Raw genomic sequence first — 24,371 nt, 5'->3', positions numbered from 1 at the left:
CATCCCTGTCTCAGGAGATGTGTACCCAGAGAACAACTGCTCTCGCCATTACACACTGAGGCAAGGAGGGCAGGAAGTACCTCAGCCTTCTCCTCATCCTTTGTCACTGTTTCCTCCTGCATCCAATAAAGGATGAGGATTCTTCTCAGCCATCCTGTTGTTGCTGATGTATTTATAGAAACTTTTCTTTTTGCCTTTTACAGCAGTAGACAGATTAAATTCCAGTTAAGCTTTAGCCCTGCATAACCCTGATACCCTTGAATTCCTTCTGAGTTACCTGCCCCTTCTTCCAAAGGTCACACACTCTTTTTCCCTGAGCTCCAGCCAAAGCTCCCTGTTCAGCCAGGCTGGTCTCCTTCCTTGCTTGCACGTATTTCAGCATGTGGGACCATCTGCTCCTGTGCCTTTAAAATCTCCTTCTTAGAAGCACATCCAGCCTTCCTGAACTCCTTTGCCTTCCAGTGTTGCCTCCCAAGAGACTCTGACAACCTTTTCAGTGAGAGGAGGCCTTTAATTCATCAGTCCTCCTCCACCTGCTCTTGCTTTCAGATAATTCCTGCATCCCAGAGAGGCAAAGGGAGACAAGTCTTCATCCCAACACTGATTTCCAAAACTATAAATATCTTTTCCTCTATGCTAAGGAGGGTTCTTAGACTGGATGGAGCCAAACCTTCCAAGGGAACACACCCTTGTCTTGTGTGCTTTGTTTTTATTTGGTTTTTTTCTTCCCCAGAATGGGACTTCTCTTCCCATGTTAGGTGACTCCTCCCAGATGAGGAAATACCTTCCCTGAAAAGTCCTTGGTGCATCCCTGACTACATCACCAAATGTTCAGATGTGTTCTTACCTCAAGGGAACTGCCAGGAAAGATTATTTTCCACTGGGCCATAATTACCTGCTGCTACTTCCAACTGGCCAAAAAAAGAACACCAGGAGAGGCTTCAGTAACTTTGGGATTAAACTGAGCAGGCACAAGGAGTGGTAGATAAACCAGCTGGCAGGCTTGAAGGAGCGACTCAGCTTCATTTTCTCCTTTGTTCATGGGTCTTTGCACCTGCCCCTGAGCTTTAATGAATGTTTCACAGAGCCCCAGGAACCACAAACTAATTCTGAGTGGTTCCCAAAGCTGCTGAGCCACACTTACCCAGGACCATTACTGTCTTCTCAGAGGGATGTCTCTGTATTATAAAGAAATGGAGCTGCTCCAGTATCTTCACCTGAAGGGCAAAGTTTTTTGGGTTTAGGGTTTTTTTTCCCATCTTTTTTTTTTTTTTTTTTTTTTTTTTAGTAAAGTATGTTGAAGGTTTGAATTTAAAAGAAAATAAATATATAAAATCTTTTGCTTGACCAGTGAGTCAGGGAGCAGCTGCAATTCCCACAGCCTGTGCTACAGCCAGCAGGGACTCTGCTGAGCTGCTGCTCCAGGTCTGTCTGAGATTTTGCCTTATTCTCCCCTGGTCTTGCTGCACCCAGTTCAGCATCACCACCCTGTGCACCCTCCAGCCTCGCCCTCCCACCAGCTCAGCCCTGCCACGTGCCCCAGCAGCCACCTGAGCACTGAACCTGCACTGGGCACAGAAGGGGCTGTCTCACCTTATCTCCTGCAGAGCCCTCCTGCCTTGTTTGCCCTCAGCCCGTGTGGAGCTCCGAGGCACCTGGAGCAGGTGGGGGTGGGAAGTGCAGCTCAGCAGTGCCTTTCATCCCACTGAACAGTGAATCCACCAGGACATCCTTCCTCTCCCGCTCCTGCTTTGTAAGTGGAAGATCACAGGAGGTACTGGAAAACCATCTGGGCATAGGGCTGGGGCAGCCACGGGAAGTTTCATTCAGACAGCAGCCAAAGCTGAGGCATGGCTGCTTCAGTGGTTACTGCTGGACATCACACTTCTCTTTCTGAGGTGATGCCAAAACCACATCCCTGCTCTCCCAGTAATGCACACTCCCCTCCCACTGTCCCTGCCAAACCCCCACACAGACCCTTTGGAGGTCCCATGTCCTTGAGCCAGGCCTTGTTCAGCCCAGGAGGGATTCAGAAGCTCAGTGCAGCTGTGGCAGCTTCCATGAGTGTCCTCCCAGAGCCAGCAGAGAGCCTTGGAGCCCCCAGCCCTGGCTGGGCACAGCCCAACTCGTGCCCAGGGCAGCTGTCACAGCATCCCCCTCACTGCTGGCTCAGCTTCTCATGCAAGTCCCTTCCCTGCCTGATGCAGCCTCAGAGCTCTCTGTCAGGACAGGATTGCTCATTTCCTCACAGGCTTGGGGAGGTCAACTTCACCCTCAAATGTTCATGGTGGTTTTTTCCCCCATAATTTCCAAGGAAGCTCTTAACTCCCTGAGATTCTGTTATTGTCAGCATCAGAAAATTGTGTAACTTTTTATCTGGTCTCTGCGTGCTTATCCATTCCCACAAGGAAGGGCAAGGGCTGCGTTTCCCAGCTGGGAAACAAGGGCAATGACGTTAACCCAAGGAAAAAGAGCAGAAATGAACTTGACCTTTGGGTTTCCAGGCTTATGGAGTAATCCTGAATCACCCTTCCTCTCCCACCACCACACCTGCCCCTTTGGTAGCATTCCCTTGGCAGCCCAGGAGCAAATCCAGCAGCCTGGAAGCTCAGGCTCACATATGCCAGGAGTTGTTCATACTCTGATTAATGAAGATAACTCACCCATTGTACTGATGCTCAGAGGGTGGAATGACACCAGAAGGAAAACAGTATCTTACAAGCTGGTGTGGTGGGAGGGGAGGCTAGTTCTTCATACTTAAACATCTATTAGGAAACAGCTGTCAGCACATTTCTATTTCCACTGTCCAGCCCTGCACAAGAGCAGAGGATCCACAGTCTTCAGGCTTCATGACACAAACTTCATTACTGTAGAACATTTCCTGCCTCTTAAATGGATTTTACTTTGCCTGATCAGGTTTAATTTTTATTTATGCCATGAGTTTTCCAGTGAGCTTAAGCCCAGGAAATGGGCACTGTGTGCAATTCCTGGTGCATCCTGTAACAAACTCCTCTGCCCTGTGCTGAGAGCAGACTTTTCTCTGCAGTTTGTCACCCTGCAGCTACAGTGAAGCCTTCTCTGGACCCAAAAGCTGTTCTAATTTTATATTAGCTAAGACTCACAGCCAGTAAGAAACCCCTGGTTTTCATGGGTGTGAGATTTGGGACCAACCTGAATAATAAACTTAGTTTATTTACCCCACTAGGAAAGGGAGGGTTAGACTGCAAGTCCTGTTGCTGTGTCCATCTTTTACTGGAAAAGAAAGCCTGCCACAGGAGGGGTGAGGAGCCGGTGTCTGCCAGGAAAGCTCAGCTGGATTCCCAGAGAGGAGTGGACTGAAGCTGTGTCTTCCTCCCAGGAAAGGGCTCTTCCTGCCCTGAGCCCAAGGAGGAAGCCAGAGCTCCCATCACCACTTGAAAAGCTGCTCAGAGCAGAGATAAAAACAGCCAAAGCTGCCTCTGAGCTCCTTCTCCTGACTTGGTTATCTTCACTTCCATCACCCCAGGGAGGCAACACCACAACTTGCAGCAATTCAATTTGGGAATAATGCAGCAGCAAGCCCAAACCACCCTCCAGGTGGGTTCTGAAAGCCTCACTGACACATTCAAGTCTTGCTTCCCAGGGGAGCTTCTCATTTTTAGTCCACCATGAACAGATAGATATCTGTGCATATATATATAATATATATAGTGTAAATAACATAAGAATTGGGGGGGAAAAAACCCAAAACAATTAAGGGGAAAATACAGCAAAGTTTTCAAGCTCTTGGGCTGTTGACTGACTCATTCTCCACAGCAAACGTCACACCCCTTTATCCTCTGCACAAGAGAAACTTTCTTCCTGCAGGTAAATGTCAAAGAACAAATAAACATTAGCAATAGCTAAATGTCTTCCTCCTTTTTAAGTGTCTCAACCACTTTTTTATTTGCCTGACGGCTTGGATCCAGGTAATGGAGGGAAGGAAAGAGGGGGGGAGAGAGGCTTTTTTACAGAACACTGTTTGCTCTTCTAACAAGGATCATAAACACAAAGTGTTTTAAGGGCACAATCACACCCCGACAATAATAACTTAAAAGCAAAGTTTATAGTTCAAACAATGCAAGTAAATATTTTGACATTTGCTCATTTGTTTGATTCCTGCTCAAATAGTTTCCTGTTCCCAGTAGACTGGGATTTCCTTAGGAGTAACTGGAAAAAACCCTATTTATAGTGGATCTCTGAGAAGAGACAGCAAACTGTCACCTCAGAGGAGCACTTTCCACAGGGCTGAAGAGTGCATGGCTCAGGAAAACCTCAATGTGGAGCTAAGGAGTGATGAAGCTCAAAGAAGGGAAAAAATGATGAAAAAATTGATGTATTTATCAGGGGGCAACAGCAGACTCGTGGCATCATTATGGATGGATTGATTTTGAAAGCCTTCACTCGACCTGGTGAGGATACAGGGCGCCCGAGCTCCTCACAGCCCATCCTGCTGCCCTGCCAAGCACACAGAGACTGCTCTGCTGGAACAGCCAAAGGAAAAATGCTGAGAGCTTGAGCAAAGCAGGCAGTCTTCACAATAGAGGTGGTTTTCTAAGCCTGAATATACATAAAATTGTGTGTGCTGTGGCACACGTGCATGGGTGTCCTTTATATTTGTATCTACATAACAAAAACAGCCCAACAGATTTCTTATGCTGAAGGCCTGGGAAGTTGAGATTACAGCAAGTCTGCAAACTCAGCAATTAATGAAAAAATATTTACAGCTTTTTTTATCACATTACATCATTGCAGGTAGAGAAAGATGCCCCACAGCACCAGCTGAAGTTCAAGGTGCTGCCTGCAAGTACCTGACATTCCTGGGTCAAATTCCAATTTCAGAGCTTCCCAGACACCCTGGCTCCATCCTACAGCAAGGACCAACACAGCACCTCAGCTCCAACAGGCCTCCAAGTAACGCACCATAAATCATGGAATGGTTTGGGTTGGAAGGGATCTTAAAGCTCATCCAGTTCCACCCCATGCCATGGGCAGGGACCCCTTCCACCAGACCAGGTTGCTCAGAGCTCCCTCACAGGAGCCAGGGATGGCCCCAGACCCCTCCTGCCACGTCTCCTGGACTCAGGCACATTCAGGTCCCTCAGGTGGTCACAAACCTGTCTCCTATGACAGGAAGGACTTCATTCCCCCAAGGCCCTGCCTTGAGCTTTGGAAGCTTGAGAGATGTGGGAAGAGAAGTTACCATCCAAAACTGAGGCACAATTATTGAGCACAAACCTACACAAACAAAAGTACACTTTGTACCAACCTGCAGCACTCTTTGTCTGTCAGCTCAAGGAGCCTCACATCAGTGAAGACAACTCCAAATGCCAGGGCCTGACTTTCGCCCAAATTCTTTCCACAGAATGATAAGATAACAGAAATCTTTTACGTAATCAAAGCCATGAAACAGTTTCTCCCTCATCTACATACGCTTTCCCACACTTAACTCCTTGCCTGCAGGGTTGGGAGCACTGCTGCAGAAACGCTCTTTGCAAGGGCACCTTCAAGCAGCATCCCTTGAGAAAGGCTCCCAGGGAACATCCCCTGCCCTGTCCAGCAGTGCCACAGGTTGAATTTGGGATGACTTCCCCAGTCACCACATGCACCCATGAGTCACTGCACTGCAGGGAAGAGAGGCAACAACATTAAACATAATTTCATTCATTAAAATAAACATCTTGTAATCTGGGTAAAGCAACAATATTCATAGGTAACAGACACCAATGAAAACAGAGGCAAAACAAAATTCCCCATTGTGTATCAGCCCCAGGCTGCTCACCCAACAATTTTAATCAAACGCCCTCTAAAGGAAGGCAGAGTTTTCTAAAGATGAGAGAGAGCCATGCAATCCCTGCAGCAAGAACCTGCACGTGGATCAGGTGGTGAAACTGCTGTGCAAGCTGCAGGACCAGCACCCAGCCACACCACGAGATGTGGGGTCAGCACATGCGAAGGCAAGGAATAAAGTGGATGCAAACTGGAGTTTTTTCTGTGTATCATGAAATGGTTTGGGTTGGAAGGGACTTCTAAAAGTCACTCACTTCACCACCCCTGCAATGAGCAGGGACAGCTTCAAATACATCAGGTTGAAATCTCGCATGTTTCCAGGCATGGGGCATCCACCACCTCTCTGGGAAATTTGTGCCAGTGTCTCATCACCCTCACTGAAAAAAATTCCTTCCCTATATCTAATTTAGGTCAACCCTCTTTTAGATTACAACCATCACTCCTTGTCCTACTGGAACAGGCCCTGCTAAAAAGTTTGTCCCTGTACATTCAACTCTGATTTATTTCACTCACAATGCTCTTTGAGGTTCTTATTCAGCACAACATTAAAATAAGTAATCTTAAAATTAACCTTTAGAAGGTTTCACTGAACTGTTTTTTATTTCAGCCTTAAGTCAGAAAAATCCCCAGCTGTCCCTAAACTATCTTCAGGAAATAATTTTATAAAGACATTTCCATTGATCCCAAGGCATTGGACTGACATATATAAAACAGAGCTAATATTTTATTTTCATGCAGTTACTCAATCTGGATAAATTAAATGCTTTTGAAACTAAGCAAGATGTTGAGAAAAGGAAGCTGACTCTGAACCACAACTAGATACTTAATTTTTTGTAATAGGAATTGGTATTTGCTATTAGGAATTGGTTGGCATTGTTGTTTGGGGAAGTGGAACTTGACCAGGGGATATTGTAGGAGACGTTCCTGGACGTTCCTGAGATCCTGGACGATCTCAGAGTGACAAACATCATTAATGAATGTACTCATTAATTTCATGTGGAAAGAAAACTATATGAAAAAAATCATGTAAGACTTGAATCAAAGACCTGGAATTCCTGTCCAAACTACAGCCCACAGTACACCACAAACCCTTCAAAACATCATTTCCAAAGAACAAAGTGAATGTCAAGAGGCAGACACTGACTCTAAATTACAACACTTTATTGCAGCATTGGCAAAGGTCAGATTTCTGAAGCTGGTGAAGATCGGGCGGCATTTCTGTATGAAATGTTACAATTTTACAAGTCTCTCTTCCTACATGCAGAAACCAAAACCAGTGGTAAAAAGGATTTTAAAAGAGCTAGAAAAAAGAATTAGTAGTAACATACAGATGGGCTCTTGAACTCAATGAACTACCTCTACCTGAAAGCAAACAAAACCCTACACTAATAAATAACAGATTGTCAGAAACAGACCAAGAAACCTCATTTCTACTTAGAAAAAAATAAAAATTCTACTTGCTTCCAGACTTAAATCTTTTTTTTTTTTAACTTTTTGTTTGTTTCAATAGACACAGAGGCTTATCAACCCATGAAGATCAACAAAATATTTGGATCCACTCCTTGACATCCTCCTTTTACGCTGACTGGCACGTTTTGGTTTTCAATGATACATACAATGGGCTCAACTATATCCCTGTCCTTAGGCTGGTGTCAGGCTGTTCCAAGCAGTACGAGTCAACACCCCGTGTTCATCAACCTCACTTTCTATTTTAAACCTTAACAGACATTTTACCTCCTTGGCTCTTCAGTTTTTCACCCCTCCCCACCCCCTTTCTGGCACATCTGGTAGCAAAAGGCTCTTCCTTAACCAAGAACATCCTCACTGAGGAGTGTTTGAGAAGTTATCCTACTCGGCAGGGTTTTCTTCTGGATTTTGCTGTTTGCTCTATGTTTTTCTACTGTAGATTTGCAGCCCTCAAAGAACATCCTTCCAACACCAAGTGCTCGAGTCGGAGACAACGTAACTTGTGGCGAGTTCAGAGCTTTATTTCCCTGCACGCTGAGCTGCCAAAGGCCTTTCCCGTTCCAGTGCAATCGGCTGAACTCCGGGCTGCTCCGGCTCTCGCCGAGCTCTCGCAGGTCAAGCTCCCCGTCTCGCTTGTTTGCTTCTGCTCCTATGAGAAGATTAACCCTCAAGGCGGTTCCCATAACAAAAAGCTTTTTTTGGGGGGGTGGGGGGGGAGAGGGGAGGCTGCTCTTCGTGCCCCACGGCCCCAGCCTGTCCCAGGTTTCGGTTCTGAACGCTCTAGACTGACATGCTGAGATGTGTCCACTGCTCTCGTTTAATCGCTGGAGGACTCCACAACACCAGAGATACGGGACCTAATGAAATGGCGGCTGGATCAACGTCTCCTGCGGGGAGAGGGAGAGAGGAGTCAGAGCGGCCTGAGGGGCCCCAAAAGCAGCTGCCACTCATTCATTCTGATACCCTTTTACCCTCAAAGTTACATATTTCTCTTCTCTGCACAACCATTTCAAAAGGCCACACTGGACAAAAGCAGCGGGGCAATCTGCACCTTATCATTCCAGAGGAGATGCTGAGCTACTGAAGCACAGCTGTGAATTTGCTGAAAAAGGAGTTATTGTAAATAGTTTTCATCTTTCTCTGCAGTTTCTTAATGCTTAAAGTTCTGCAGAAATGTTACAAAGGGCTATCTAGAGGCAAATAATTGGTTAGAACCTTTTTTAGAGTCCATAGGTGCATTTAAGTGTTCCACCATCCCTTGTTCATGAAACACATCCCTAAATGTGACAAAAAGTCACATTTAATTCTTTTAAGAACGTACAAATAGAAGAATGACATTGAAAAATGACACCAGTTTGTAGGCAGGGGATTCAACAAGACCAGGGCAATGCAGCAGTAAGGCCACCCCAGTGTCACTAACTTCAGCACATCGGGACTCCTTTTTAGCTGATTTTAGGCTGTAAATTGAAATTAATAACAGACATCAAAATAAAACTTCAACATTTACAATTCCAAGAAAACTCCAGGGCTACACACCCAGATTTTTTACCATGTAAACACAACAGCTCATGTTTCTTTACATCAGTGCATAATCTTCCAGTGTTTGTTCAACAGTCATTTGATCTAAACCTGGTTTGTACTGAAGATCTTGCAAGAAAAATGTTACAGATATGTTATGTGAACATAGTAACTTCTGCATCTCTTGTACCAGATGAAGCTTTCACACTAATTTTGTATTTGTATGAGTTGCTTTGTTCTAACATCCAGTATTTGTTTATACAAAAATGCTGTGTATTTTTGCCAGGAAGTCCTGAGCTGATGCATCATTAGAACTCTCTGCAGCACTGCTTCTATTACTTGGTTTTAACCACCTGTTAGTGTTACATAATGTAATATTCCAATTTTTTGTGGCACACTCAACATCAGAACACTGGCTATGTGCTGTCAATAGAAAAGAACTTTAATTTTTATTTATTTAGTAGACTGACATCTCACTTGCAGAATGCTACAGCCGAGGGCAGACATCACTGAATTGGAGGATCATGCTTTTAGCTCTCCACCTCCCCTTAAAAAATAATTCTACTGCTCATGGGGAGGGAAGGAAGAAGGCTGGGACTGGCTGAATGTCTCCAGCTTGGTCAAAATGACTCTCACCCAAACCAGCAGCTACCAGTACACGCTGGTGGCAGATCCCTGTTTGAGGGGATCACAGCAATGTGCTGCTGCCAAAAACAGCAGCAGCAGTTTTTCCCAAGCAGGTATTTCACATTTGTGTCTGACCCAGCAGACTTGATCCAAACCTGTATTTGGCAAGGTCAAACTCAGTACACAGATGTAATCAAAACCACCTTGAGCTCTGTGTGTAAAAGAAATCAATTCTTTGCAGTCTCTTCCCACACTCCCCTTCCTGCCACTGACACACTGTTAATGTGTATGAAATTCAGAGTCGGCTTCTCTTGCCACTGCTGAGCATTAGCAGTGACAGGGAAACACACAGAACCTCAGACATGGCTGGAGCAGAAAACTGGAAGCCAAGAAAACACACAGAAACCTCACACCCTGGGCTATGAAATAATCACAAAGCCATGGCACGGGTGAAGCTGGGAGAGCTCAGTCAGCAGGACAACTTTACAGCTTCAACTGAGAAGTGCCCAGGAGAATATCAATAATCAACTCCTTTCTGCATGTTGCCAACATCACAAGATCACGAAAATCTCTTTATTTCTTGACATATGAGACCTTTGAAGTTGGATTTCACACTTATCCCTAATGCGCTCGTGTCCTCCAACCCACTCTGCATTTCTGCAGTGCTGCATTTCTTCACAAATCTCCTCAGAAACTTCCGGCTCCAAACACCTCCTCTCCCAATTCACTCCCTGCTTTGCTCTTCTCAACTAATCTCAGCTTCCATGCTCTTTGGTCTCTCTCCCCCTAATCACCCAAAACCATAAACAAGAAACAGAAAACACTAAGGTGCCCATTAAAAACCAATCACATCTGACTTACCATGTTCCATACTGTGAACATCAAAATTCAAATAAACCACACAAGCTGAACTCCCCTAAGTAAGAGGATCTTAAATTCTGTGAGTTATTTTATATTCTCATCTATCTATTAAAAATAAAATACTCTGACAAAGTGAAATCAAAGTCATTGTGTACAGTGGGTTGGGAGCAGGGAGGTGTTTTGGGGCCTGGTAGCTGGTTTCCAGTGGGCCATAGAGCTGCAGGGATTTTTGGTAGGCAGTTTTTATAATTTATATTGAAAGAACCTTTTAAAATGCAGGAGTATTTTTAACTGATCATGGTTTATAAATACAATTTTGCCTTCCATTCTCTCTGAACTGTGATTGCTGTCTGGGTTAGACTCACACCCTGCTTGCAGAGCTCAACAAGCACCTGAGGCTTTTCCATTCTTGTTTGCTCAGCTCCAGTGCAGTCCACCTGAAGCAGCTGCAAGATCTGGAGGCCCCCTCCCATAGTCCTCCCTTTGCTTCCCTCCCATGAAACAGCTGAAAAGGGGTTTGGAATTTCTTAGCTGTGTTTGAAAGGCTCATCTCAGTAAGAAATGAATTCAAAGCTTCATACAGCAGTATTGTCAATGCATCAACTTCATGACAGCTGATGTATGAATTGTGTTGGTCCAGTAGTTGAAACAGGAAATCATGTTAAATTCACATTTCTCCTTATTATCAAAACTCTGATTTTTCACCATTAATGCAATAGTCTTTATGATGAGAATATTTAGCTAATAAAATCCCAGCATCCTGTTATTATTATTATGCTTCATTTTTCTTTATTAAATGGGTTAAAAATAAGTAAGAGTTGGATGTAAACAGGAGACCTGAGATCACCATTTAACTTGAATATGATTTGGTTTGCCAGCCTATACCTGCATCCCATGGGGAACTTTGGGCACAGGCAGGCCCTATACCGTACTTTCAAAACAGCAACAAATTTTTAGGCTGCATCTTTTAATAAGGAGACGTTTAACAAGATAAAATCCTTTGTAATGATCCACTTCTCAACAGAAGAATTACAAGGAGAAATGTGACTTTCTTGGTAATCAATATTTTTTAAATTATTTTATATAATGTGGTTATTTTCATTTCACTTTTAAAACCAAGCCATTTAATGGATCTCAATTTTTTAAACAAAGAAAAACCACTTTATATTTTAAGAAGCTGTTCCTAATGGTACAAGTCAATTTTTATGATAATCCCATCACCAAAAAAAAATTACTTCAGTAAATTTTGTGTTTCCTGAAGGTAGTAATTTAATAGCCTGCGAGCCAAAGGCCTCTCTTAACACACAAATGCTACAGAACTGGAGGCAAGAGAGAAAATTGTTTTTCTCACAGTTCTGCTGAAGCAAATCAAGGAACTCTACTTTTAACGGAGTCACAGTAAATAATCTTTAAGGCCAGCAAGCCTAAAATGTACGAGTCCCAGGAAGAATCTCCTCCTTACAGCATCAGCACGTCTCAAAACCTGAGGCAATACAAGCAGGCAATTCCAAACAAACAGAAACAAACTCCAATTTTTGATCCAGCATTTTGCACATACTAAATAATAATAAATCTGACAAAGCTTGCAAATCTCACTGCATTTACTTCAGTACAGAGCAAGGACATTAACAGAGGAGAAATAAAGTAAAACCTGCAGAAGATTTCTCTTTTTTTAAAAACATTTAGAGGGCTAATTGTTAGGATTAAGGTTAGGGTAGAGGGCTAATTGTTTAATGAGATCCAGTTGTTCAGGGCCAAAAACATATGGAAGAACCCAGTGCCCCCTTCTGAAAGGAACTGCTACAATAGGTAGATTTGGATTTAACTTCCTAAAAGGTGTTTGAAACACAGTGCTTAGGGCATGTTTTAACACAAAAGCAAAGGTAAAAACAACAAATAAATTTCTCTACTCTCAACACTCCCTGAAATGCAAGAAAAGCCTCATTCCTACCTCAGCTATCAGAACCTGTCACACTGTACATTACAGTGGAATCAACCAGGAGATTCTTTTGCTTAGATTATCCCTAACGTCAAGAATTTAAAAATAAGTTGTATACCTTAAACAAAGCAGCAAACTATTATTTCCAGTAAGTTTGTGCTATTTTGCAAGAAAATAACATTTCAATTATGTTCATGTACAAAGTAGCAGCAACAACACAACACAGTGTCCTTATGGAAGTGATAGTATCTGTGTTACACCATTTGTTCTACCAGGCCTGAATGTGAAACCTTCTCTACACAGATATTAAAATTTACAGCTCAGTTCCTCTCTGCTCAGTGAGATCCTCCAGTATCCTCAGATGTCACAGGGTAACGTTTTAACAAAGCACAAGAGGGGTCTGGGCAGAGACTGCAGCACAACCCTTAAAGTCAAAAGACAATTTTCAATATCCTACAAATCAGAGGCTCTAAAAGTGTGGGCAACAGACAATCTGTGCCAGTGGGAAGCCATTGGTGGACCCAGTCTCCAAGAAATACATTGAGTTAGGAAAAGTACTAGTTCCTTACTGCAGGCTGAGATGGCTCAACTGATGCATGACTGTCAGGCAGAGCACTGCAGTACACAACAAATAAAATATATTTGCTCAAACAAACTTCCTGGTCTCTGCTCCAAGGAGCTTATGGATTTAAGGGAACAAAGAATAAACTCCATAATACAAAACTACATCAGAACTGCAAGTGCATGGCACCTGAATAAGCAAACACTATTCAAAATGTTTGCTGGATAACATCTGACCTACTTCAGTGAAGTCCTAAATTATATTGTCCCTACAACACCAGAATATAAAATCTGCTAAAGAAAATAATTTAAAAGAAATCTACAGATATCACATCTACTGGGCTGGCTGTTGTATTTAAAGAATAACCGCAGCATGCAGCTCGTGCCTGAAAGAACAGAAGGCTGCAGCTGTCAATGAAACACCTGCAAGTATTGTGGCAATTCAGTGTACCTGAACACTTTATATTCCTACAACAGCATTAAGTCACAGTGATATGAAAAAGCTACATCTCCCCCTCTCATGAAGAAATCAGACATGCATCTTTTAACCTACAAATCGATGCTCAGATTCTAGCAGCCATTTCAAAACTGAAAAATCTTCTGGCTTCCAAACTGTCGCAGAGGTAGAGACACTGTGTTAGAAGTACAAAACACTGCTTGGCATTTTAAGAGAATGCTTTAGAATGGAAATGACTGCCCAAGCACTCACTACAGAGATCATTATCTCTTTCAATTATGAAGATAATGACTTGCCTAGAACCAGAATTACCACATTTAAAGGAAGATTGTCCTACCTCCCACCGGTTTTAAAGATTAGATCTGCATTAGGTGCTCCCTTCGGATGCTGGTAACGAGGCCGCCGCTCACGATTAGTATTTGCTGGAGCTGGACGCTGTGCCAGAGACTGCAACATTTCTGGGATTTCAGGCAGAAGTAAATAGAAGAAAGTTAAATACATTTTCTATGCATCGCTTTACATAGGAATTTACACATGCATTTTCACTGCCATTTACACTTACACTTTGCTGTACAGTTAACACTCAAGTTATTCCACTTAAGGTAATTACAAAAAGTTACAAATTGCATCCACAGATTTGATAAACCCAAGCTACCCCACAATATGAACTTGCATTTCCAGATGTTCCTGCAGAAGGAACTGCCAGCAATGGTTTTCATCACAGATGCTCAAGAAAAGGTCTGTGCCCTTTTCTTTCTAAACACATCAGCCACCATTTTCTTCATCAATGATCAGGAACAAAGACTCACAGCGGCATGAGTGGCCTCAACATTAAACCTCCCTGGAATAGTAACAACTGGACAATGCTGCTGCCAACTAAAGACTCAGCAAGAAACCTGTCCTAAAATTAGGCATTACCAGGCAGGTATTTAAGTCTAAGCTTGGCATAATTGGATCATTTTCCAGGGAAGACAGGCACCTGAAGAAGGTGACTCAGCTGACCTACATTGCACCAGCTGTCCCACGGATGGAGTTTTCCACTTTATCATCAGTGGGAATAATCTGGGTGCAGAAAGCAGCCCACACTATCCAGTTTAGCCTTGGACAGCCAACTTACAGGCAATTTAAATTAGGATAGTATTGTATTTTGACATTTGGTAAAACTTAATTTCTAAAACTTTCATTTTTAATGATAAAAAAAATGTTTCTTTACCAGGCTAGCTTAATGCTTATTAAGTAGCCAATATAATTACAGATACATCATAGGAGGTAACCTCTGCCAATCTGTTAATGCCTCTAATGGAAAGTATTCCTACAGTCCACCTGAGCAGGGATCTACATTACTCAGCAAACAGACAGATGGGATAAATGAAGGGGAAAAGTGGAATAAGCTGTTAAATAGATTATGTTTGAAAGTCTGCTCTGTCTGGTTCTCCAATCTCTGGTAATCTCATTGGAGTCACACACCCATCACCTGCTGCACACACACTGCTGTCAGTGGGGCCAAACTAGAGACACTAATGAGGTTCCCTCACCATTTACAATATTCTAGTGAAATGTTCAGTGAAGTTCTCCACCCAGTCTTGGAGAAACTAGGAAACTGTGACTGATTCAATATCTGTGTCAACAGTCAGTGACCCTTGTATCCATGTTCTGTACACTGAATTCAGCACCTGGCCAAGGCAGGCACTGAACACACTGACAGCCCATGTTTGTACACATCAGGAAACATCAGCCTCCCCAAACCCCGTGTGCCAGGAGAGAGCTCTGGAGACAATGAGGAGACTCAGGAGGAAAGCCAGATGAGGGTGCCCTGCCAGGCAGGTGTGAACAGCAAGCAGTGAATGAACAAATACATGCACATCTGCTTCTGTTTTCCACACACCAGGTGAAAGGAAATATGGAACTGGGAAATTCAGACTGGAGAATGTAACAGAAGGCAGAGATGGCAGGGGAGCACAGTGTGTTTTCTAGGCTGGAGGCACATCACCAAACCTCCTTAGTTCTTTAGTGAAGGAAAAAAATAATCTGCACAGAAAAGTACCAGTCTAAACTAAAGAACCACCCAAGCTCCTAATAGTTCTTTAAATTAAAAAATGTTTGTAATATACTAAGCTTTGCTGAAACATTAAATCTTTATCTGATACTACTTTGAAGTACATTGGTGAATTTCCATCTATTAGCTACCCTGTGCAGATGAAAAGAACAAGTACATGTGCAAAGGTTGGGACAACCCTGAGGCATTCTTCCAGAAACTGAGAATTCTTCCTTCGTGGTAATTTCAAAGCTTGAAACAGAAATTTAAACCCAACGCTTTCACTCAATGAGTAGGTACCGACTTGTCACAGACAGGATGACTCTTCAAAAGTAACAATCAACTGCACAAAATCTAAATTAAAAATTCTTCTAAAGGTGAATGTAATTTGGCCTGTTTAATTTACCCTGATTGAAAGGTCCTTCTTAGTTTAGTTTTACTCTGTATATTACCCAGGTTAAGATGCATCAAAAGCTGTTTTTAAAATGAATATTATTTATGGAAAAACCTTTAGCTTTTGTGTTGACCTCCTTCCTCTATCGCTTTATACACAGCAACTAAATAAAAATCTATGAGAAAATAAAAAAAGCCAATTTCCAGTTATCAATTCATATCAGTTGTCTGATTTTGTCCAACAGAAATAAATCAATGTGATCCTTTTTTGGATATACAGCACAATTGTTCACAATATTAGATTAGAACCTGTCTTAGATTAAACAGGTTCATTTTAGATATCAAAGTCATACAATGGTATGACCCAAATGCCTCGACCAGTAGAAATATTAGAAGTATCTAATGAAGAAAAACACAAAAAAAGTCTGAGAGAAGCACTAAAATGTCTAATTCTGGAGTCTCTACCTTTCTCACACGTGGGCTTTATAAGAGCAGAGTGCTTCAGGAAAGTTTCTGAGCTAATTACCATGTTTAACACTAAGAATATATTGTGTTATCTCTTCAGAGCTCTGCAGGTACTCACTTTGGAAGATACTCCTTTTTACAAGTTTACTTCTCATACTATCAAAGTTCTGCAAGAAGTTCTGGATTCCATAGTGTTTTAAAATTAAAACTGCTTCAATTTACCACTTCTTGATGAACAATGACCTTTCACTAAATGCCTTAAATGAGATTTCCTGATAATTAACTACTTACACTGTGATTATCACCAGACTACAACATCTTTACAAAAAAAAAAGTAGAGCAAAAACTTTTGAGATGTTAAATGGCACCAGTAAGACATCAGTTTTATTGGTCTGGCTTTGTTTACTATCTGAGTGAGACAAAGGAAGTTGAATCTGAAAAAAAGCACAACCCAAAACAAACCACCCAACAACCAAACACATGAGGTGCACCTGTTTGGGGACCGTATGATCTGCTGTATTAACTGTTGGCTTCAATCTACCCAGGTTCCAAAGTGCCTGACTCACATTCAAAACACAAATTAATCATGTAATCTGTACAAAACCCTCATTTTGTTAATATATGCTTATGCTCCAGATTTGAGGACTCCGAGAACCTTTACAAAATGAAGCTGAGGTAACATTTTGTATTTCTCTCTAGGTTACCTCACAACTTGCAATTCTCAGTAAGACTAAGGAGTCTAAACATTATTAATACTAAAACACCTATTAATAGTTTAAAAGCAGACCTTAAGTCACACAGAATTAATCTTGTATCCAACTCAACTGCCTTGCAGTAAACATCACATTGATTTTGTAAAACCTCAATTTTAAAAGAACAATCTCAATTCTTCCCCTTTCCCAAAATAAATGGAAATGCTGAAATTTGAGATCCACTTGAAAATTCCTTTTCATGGAACAATTACAAAAACTTCTCCAAGTATAAAGACCAAGAAGGAAACAATAAATGACTAAAACCAAAAAAAAAGGTTTCCCATAAGTACTCCAAATCAATATTTAGAACTTCAGCTGCTAATCATCACAAATAACACTTTCTGCAGATCCACAAAGGCTCCCCTGAAAATAAAAACTAAATCCTTGGTGATTTTCTTACCCTGATAGTCCTCTTGTTCCTGCCGCTCATTGATATCCAAAGTGAGCTTTTTCATCCTCATCCTCTCCTCCTGTTCTGCTTGCTGCTGGTTCCAATGGTTTGCAGCAAGTTGGGAAGACATCGGTACATTTAGGATCTTAAACTGCAAATGAAAAAAAGTTTTTAAGTGCTCATCAGAGGAAAAACCCAACCATTACAAAACGATCCAAAATACAGAAATGCTATGGTTATTTCAATGAGGTACTTTCTACAGAAGTTGCTACTGTGAAGTGTGTTGTTGGTTTGCTTTGAACCTCTATTTCACATAAAATAGCAGGAGAAATTGCAAGACCTGCTAAAGACACAGAGAACACACAAAAAAGGCCAAGTTCAAAACCTATTACAAACAGTATTCAAGTGAAGAAAACTGTCTTTCCCTAGGAAGGCACAGATATATGCTTTATTTCTTATTTTCATACCAGCTGACTTGCCCACAGGGAATTGCCATGTTCTTGAGAGAAAAGCACCACAGCTGGTTCAGAAAGATGTATCTCCCTTCTTCAGGTCTCTTCCTTCCAAAGAGATGAAGCCCCCTGAGCAGCATATCTACTACTATCTCTTGTAAACAGAGGAAAAACATTTCAAGCATTTCAAACATTCCCTGGAATTCCCTGGCCAGTACTCTTCTCTTAAGAATAATTCTGGTTCCCAGTGCTGCTTCTTAGTCTAGTGACAGCCATGGTGTCTGATCATTTCCTCCTCCCCCAAACCCAGATGTGCCCACCACACATTCTGATTTAAAGACCCATTATCTGATTTGCCATAAGGCACACCAGGTAAGACTGGCACTCCCACAGAAGTACCCTCTCTCTGGAAACCCAGCTGTTATTTCCAGGAAGGTGTAGGGAAGGTGATTTCTTTTTCCCCAGACTCAGAAAATCCAATTTGTTACTTCTACATATCTTTTTTTTTTTACAGTTGTTCCAGCACAGAGAAATAATTCTTAATTTTATCCACAACTGAAAGAACAGTTCTAAGAAAATCCTCAATGCTGAAGTTTGCAAACATTTAGAAAAATCTCACTTCCTCCTTCAACTCCATGTCCATTAGAAATAAGCATTTCTATGCCATAAGAAGGTTAATGCATTTAATAATGACCACTCTTAATATTCCATGTACTACTCTGAATCCTGCTCCTTGTTACTCGTCATGGGAGATCTATTTCCAAAGAAACAGAAGTAATTTCCTAAACAGAAGTAAATTTCTGTTACACTGTCAAAAGCTGCAGAGAGAGGTAAATTATCAAAACCTCTGCTGAGAAGATTTAGAGTAAAAGCAAAATCCTCACCACCTGCAGTTAGTATTTAATGCAATAATCACTAAAGAGTCTCAAGGTATCTCAGTAATGCCTCACTAGCAGCAGTGAGTGTGAGAAGGCTCAGATGAAGCACCTGAAAATAAACTGTCTTCAAAACAGTAAAGACAGACTCTTGTAAAGATCTGAGAAAAACCTGGGTACAGTAAATCCCTAAACCCTACCTACTACAAGATGCATTTAGATGAGATTTTTTTGGAGGGTTGGGGCAAAGATAATAGCATATTATACTGAATATAGATAGGAAGAACAGAAAAGAAAGTTGAAATTCCAAGAGCAAAGTAAGCTTTGGTTACTTATTGCTGAGCAGGCTGTGCAGGTTCCCTGACATTATCAAATGAACTTTACGTAAACTACACAAATAACTAATCCATTAGCAGCATTTCATGATAAAAATCATTCCTCAGCTTCACCATTAAGCTCCTCATCCATTTTAATACGTCCTTTATATTTTCTTTGTTCTATTGATTTATCAGCTAAATGGGATTGGTATTTTCAAACAGGATGCTTAAACTAGAAAAAGAAAACTGAACTATAGAAGGGTGTAAATGAGAGAAAAAGATACAGAAAAACAACAGCCTGGCAATTAACAAAACACCACTGAGTCACTATCTCAAGGCAATCAGCTGCCACCTGAAATCCAGTCACTGATGACAATTACTACAGGATATGATGATCACTGAACAACTGAAACATTTCCAATATGCAAATAGTAAAAAGGTGTATCAAAAACCTCTTATTGAATCTGTGAGATGGAGGCAGGATGCAGGATTTCACTTTAACTGAAGGAAGACCAAAAATCATTATTCAGAGACTAGACCACAGATTTTACAAAAATGCCATGAGATAAAGACATGAAGATATAAATGAGATTAAAAAATTCCACTTTCAGGGAGAGATTTGCCCATTCCATGGATATCATTCTTTTATGGAGCCTTGCTAAAAATCTTTCAAAAGGAAGGAAATCTTTTGTCTTAGGCAGTAACCAAATTTCTTGACTTTCTTTTTACTGTCTATATCTCATTTTAGTTCATACCTACCTGGCATAAAACTTCCTGATTCAGAAACACCAAATGGTATTAGATACAGCTCAGCTCTGATCCCTTATGATGCCAACTTTATTTCCCCTTGCTCTCTCATGGTTTATGGATAAATCACAATGCCATCATCTTAATTTCAAATAACCATGTTAGGTTCTAACTGCTACTAGTTTTCAAAGTCTTGAGGATAAAATATGGTGTCTTGTCACTATCAGCCTGCAATGACCATTAATTTGGATATATGCATCTGGTAAATATCAGTCAGTTGCTCTTGGGTTACTTCAAAAAAACTACTTGTCAGTGCTGCACTAAAATCTGGGTGAACATTGACATGTCAACTGAGTATTTGGCAACTGGACCTCCACTACCAAATGTTACCCTCGGGAAGGAAGCACAGCACATTCCATTTTTCTAACATTTTCTTGTTTCAGGAGCACCACTGACAAAGAACACAGAGACTGAAATCATTACTAGCAGAGCAAGCATGTAGGCTGATGTCATTTATCAGTCTGGTGACAGTGCAGATGAAGTAAGTTACAGTTTCCCAGGTTTCTGCAAACTTCTTCGGACTGTTTTTAAAAGCTGAAAGTTTACAGCTATAACTTAACAATTAAACACCTCAAAACTCACTGCACATTCTGCTCATTCAGATTTAAAATAAAGCACTGTAAGAAGGAATAATTATTTTCTTTTCAACTCCACCTCTTCTTTCCTGTTTATTTTTCTATTAAAACTCTGTACTAAAACACATTTTTTTCCTGAATACAGAACTATGGACAAAGAAGCCTTTCATTAATTCAAGAGCTGAAGTAGTCTATAAAGCAACTGTTTTCTACATTTCTAGAAACACTGAGAGGAGTTTTGGCAGGAAAAGCCTACTCCAAAAACCAAATATTGGGGGAGGAGCAGGGAAAACTCCTGAACAACTTCTGCTTTCTTTCTAAGTCACATTTCTGCAATACTTTCCCCTTTACATGGAATATGAAGATCCAAAAATTCCTTTGTAACTACAGATATTCCTAGTAAATTATTCTGAAAAAAGCTAAACAATTTTATTTTAAAAATGGAGTTCTCTTAACCCCCTTTTTAGGCCAATGACCACAAAAGTCTCCCACTTAGAGCTTTTGTAGAACTTTGTACACCACACTGAAGTTCCAGGAAAACAGAATAACCATTTCCTACACAGATTTTTGGAATGTGTTTTATACAAACAAAGAGAAGGAGCCTGGTTCAGGTTTATACTACTGTCACAATTTAGGTAACAAATCTAAAAACCGAGTAATGACATGGATCTAAACACTTGAAAGGCTCACATATATGGCACAAAACAATTCCTTGGGTATGCTTTCCATATAAATTCAGAGTAATTTATTTTCATCCAATTATTCAACCAAAAAGAAAATATTCCTTTAAAAGCCCTAAACCATGACAAGAAATACATATGGAATGTGTTAGGTAGAGATTTGTGTACTGTGCATTTGCTGAGCTAGGAAAATTCAAACATACACTGGAGAAAAGAGCCAAGACTAACATACTTAATCTTCAGCTTAGCTGCATGAAGCAAGGAGTTAGGTTTGTTTTATCAATCTGATTTCCATTTAAGTTTCTCCAAGAGATTCTCTCCATGCATTCTGGAATAGTCTCCTAACAGTGTCTTCAGGGATAATGACTTTTTTCTTTTTGCAAGTTGAATAAATTCAGCCAAGTGGCAGTTACTTAGGAAGTGGAATTTAGCAATAACTATATATTTTGATTTAAGGCTGAAAGTGTTTTCAGGAAAAGCTGTAGAATCTTAGAATTTCTGGAATATTCATTTTTCTTTCTAGTCCTTTCAACATTCAGTGGCAGTCCACCAACCACATCTCTTCATCTTCCACAACTATATCTAAAATACATACAAGATATCACTGACCTACTGAGAGAATCACCAAATGCAAAAAGTAATCTGACCACAGACTTTTTCTACATCATTCCTACTAACAACCAAGAATTCCAAGAAGTTATATATGGTATTTTCCATGTGTCAAAGTGAACTTTTCTGTATCTGATTTGGAGAAATGAAAGAAGAAATAGAAAATTCAGTGTTACTTTTTTTGAAGTGAAAGGTCTTGATTTATTTAAACAGTATCTATACACCTTACCTGCTGTTTGTTGCCTTTTCTTGTTAACATGACAAATGGCATTGTGTCCCCAGACTCTGACTCTCCTTCCCCACCTCCAAGTGGGGGGCCCTTCTTCAGCTGACTTTTGAGGTGCAGAGGAATAGCAACATCCAACTGATGCACTTTAACAGATTCACCACTCCGTTGCTATGAAAAAAAAGTGAATTCTATAAATGATCAGATGTTGACATAGTCAGGCTGGCAACATTCATATTTTCACAACAGAGAAAAGGTTTAACCTTCCAGGAAAATAAAGTAATATATAACTACATTTATTAGGCTTACTATATTTTCCTTTTGTTTTCCTTGTTTATGAAGAAGAAAGTTACAGGATAATCTCTTAGGGAAATAAATCTAGAGACCTGATGAGACACACTGTAGAACATGCATTCTTAATTCAGGATTTTTTTGTACGTCTTATTAATACATTTATTATACAGGACTTGCTATACTCAATACTGAAATATTTACCAGATGTGACTAAGAAAACAAAGTACAAGAAGCTTATGTAAATTTAAATATATCTGCATTTTAAGTCTATTAAAACTAAGGTAGTGTCAGAAATTTTGCACAGTATCCTGCTGCATTCATTACTCATTCTGTAAAATATATGTCAGTATGTCACTGGGCAAACAATACAATTAACAGGTATTTTACTAAAAGCCAAACAAGTCAACTGCACAGAAGACGCCAAACCAAAGGAAAAAAAAAGTTTTCATTCCTTTAGTATGGTAACCTAAGCAATAATCACTTATTTACTTCAAGGAAAAATCAACTACACTTAGCTGTACATTAAAATAAGAAAATAACTATTCATACCTGAAGATTTTCCAGCATCATCTTATCCAAGGCCTGAATGAAGTCCTCATCCTCTGCACAAGGGACATGCTTCAGTCCTCCTCCTTTAATCATTACTTCCTATTGCAATGGAAAAAAAAATCATCCATTACATTACATTCAGAAATATGAATATTCAGTATTCATAGAAGTAGAAAATATCCTTATTGCTTACATATAATAGACAATCAAAAGGTTTATAGAACCAAATTGTTCAAGAAAGAAGTTATCAGCCTTCATTATTTTCTTGAAAGGCATATTTCCTGATATATGGTCACTCATAACATTCTGACAGACTTGTGTGTGTGTGTGTGTAGATGCATGGACACATTCAAGATGTGGCAACAATAAAAAAAGGTCTCTATCCTTAAGACAACTGTTTTAATTATATTTTTCATTAAGTTAATAAAGTTAGATGTTATTTTCAGGGCAAAGGCTACTCTCCAATTATTTGGAAAGCACAACATGACAAAAAAAATGTCAGAAGTCAGCACTGTAACACATTGTTCTACAATGTTCATTATTTCCTTACTATGTAACTGCAATTCAGGCTCAACCCGAAGGGTTCTTTAGCTGCAAACATAATCTGTCAATCCAAAATTTGTATACAAATGTGGTGTACAAACCAACACTTCTTGGCTTGTCTCCTTTTCTGTTTTGAGATCTAGTGGAGTGTAACTGGTTTGCCTTGTTGTATCCTACCAGTTTGCTACTATTGCTGACATTGCAAAACCATAATTTACACAGTGTTTTCCAGTCTAGCGACCTGTGAAAGCTTACAGAGAAAATATGTTGTAGTAAATTTGACAGCATAAAAAATTTTCAAAAGGTAATAACCCAAGTATGCATACATGAAAATAAGCTATAAAATGTATTTGAAAGAATAGCAGGAAGTGTCCTTTCTGTATTTTTCCAGATATGTTATAAGCAGCACTGGGAAAAAACACTGAGTAAAGAAAACCAAAGATGCTAGTTCAATTCACTTATCTCCAGCTCAATACATACTGTATTCTCCTCGTCGGTTTCATTTTCTTTATTGGAGTCTGTAAGATAATCAGTGTTCTCTTCCTCCTCTTCTTCACCCTCTTCTTCCTCGTTGTCAGAGCCCTCCTGAAACATTCAATTTTAACTGCTGACTATTTTAAAACAAGAAGGACAGCTGGTTCCTCAAACATTTCCGTAAACTCTTCATGTTGCTTAGTTAAGTCTTTGTAAATTTGTTTGGTTTTTATTTAATGTTTCAGTCTGAACTCACTCAGCTTTATTACTAATTTCACAAATGTACAGCAGAAAACTGGGACTGGTGGCTGATACACACTGCCACTCAGAGGGAACTCCACAAGCTGGAGGAATGGATTGGCAAGAACTCATGAAGGTCAAAAAGGGAAATACAAAGATCTCCAGAGGTGCCTTCCCTACCCTGCAACTGTTTCTGATTCTATTGATACTAATTTACGGGTGAAGGCACAAACCCAGCCAAACTTCAGGACCTTTAATGCTGAGAGATATCTATTGAAAGAAAGCTTATTAGTAAATCAACCAGCCCAAACATATGGAGAAGAACTGTTCTGTATTTCCTTGATGAACTCATTTTCTTGTAACAATACCATTATCATGTCAACTTTGCTGTGTCATAGTGACAAGTCAGAATTTCTACGTGCTTGTGGTTTTTTTATTGGCTCCAACATTTTTGAT

General features: G+C 40.4%; 1 protein-coding gene across 2 annotated transcripts in view; it reads right to left on the bottom strand.

Annotated features, from left to right (window-relative positions):
* Window positions 1-6,952: 6,952 nt before the first annotated feature.
* Window positions 6,953-24,371, bottom strand: part of UPF2 (UPF2 regulator of nonsense mediated mRNA decay) — a 52,205-nt gene continuing 34,786 nt past the window's right edge. For both annotated transcript variants that reach the window (XM_021530978.3, XM_085568634.1), the window contains exons 17-22: window positions 23,682-23,786; window positions 22,659-22,757; window positions 21,819-21,986; window positions 17,284-17,425; window positions 13,576-13,696; window positions 6,953-8,162 (exon numbers count right to left, since the gene is read on the bottom strand). In XM_021530978.3, coding sequence (XP_021386653.2) covers window positions 8,153-8,162; window positions 13,576-13,696; window positions 17,284-17,425; window positions 21,819-21,986; window positions 22,659-22,757; window positions 23,682-23,786 — 645 coding nt within the window. In that variant the 3' untranslated portion in view covers window positions 6,953-8,152. The remainder of the gene's footprint in view (window positions 8,163-13,575; window positions 13,697-17,283; window positions 17,426-21,818; window positions 21,987-22,658; window positions 22,758-23,681; window positions 23,787-24,371) is intronic.

The sequence above is a fragment of the Lonchura striata genome, chromosome 1A (genome assembly GCF_050655825.1).
Source record: "Lonchura striata isolate lonStrDom1 chromosome 1A, ASM5065582v1, whole genome shotgun sequence".
Lineage (NCBI taxonomy): Eukaryota > Metazoa > Chordata > Aves > Passeriformes > Estrildidae > Lonchura > Lonchura striata.
The sequence above is the reverse complement of the archived record's forward strand: the minus strand, read 5'-3'. Positions and strand labels throughout refer to the sequence as shown.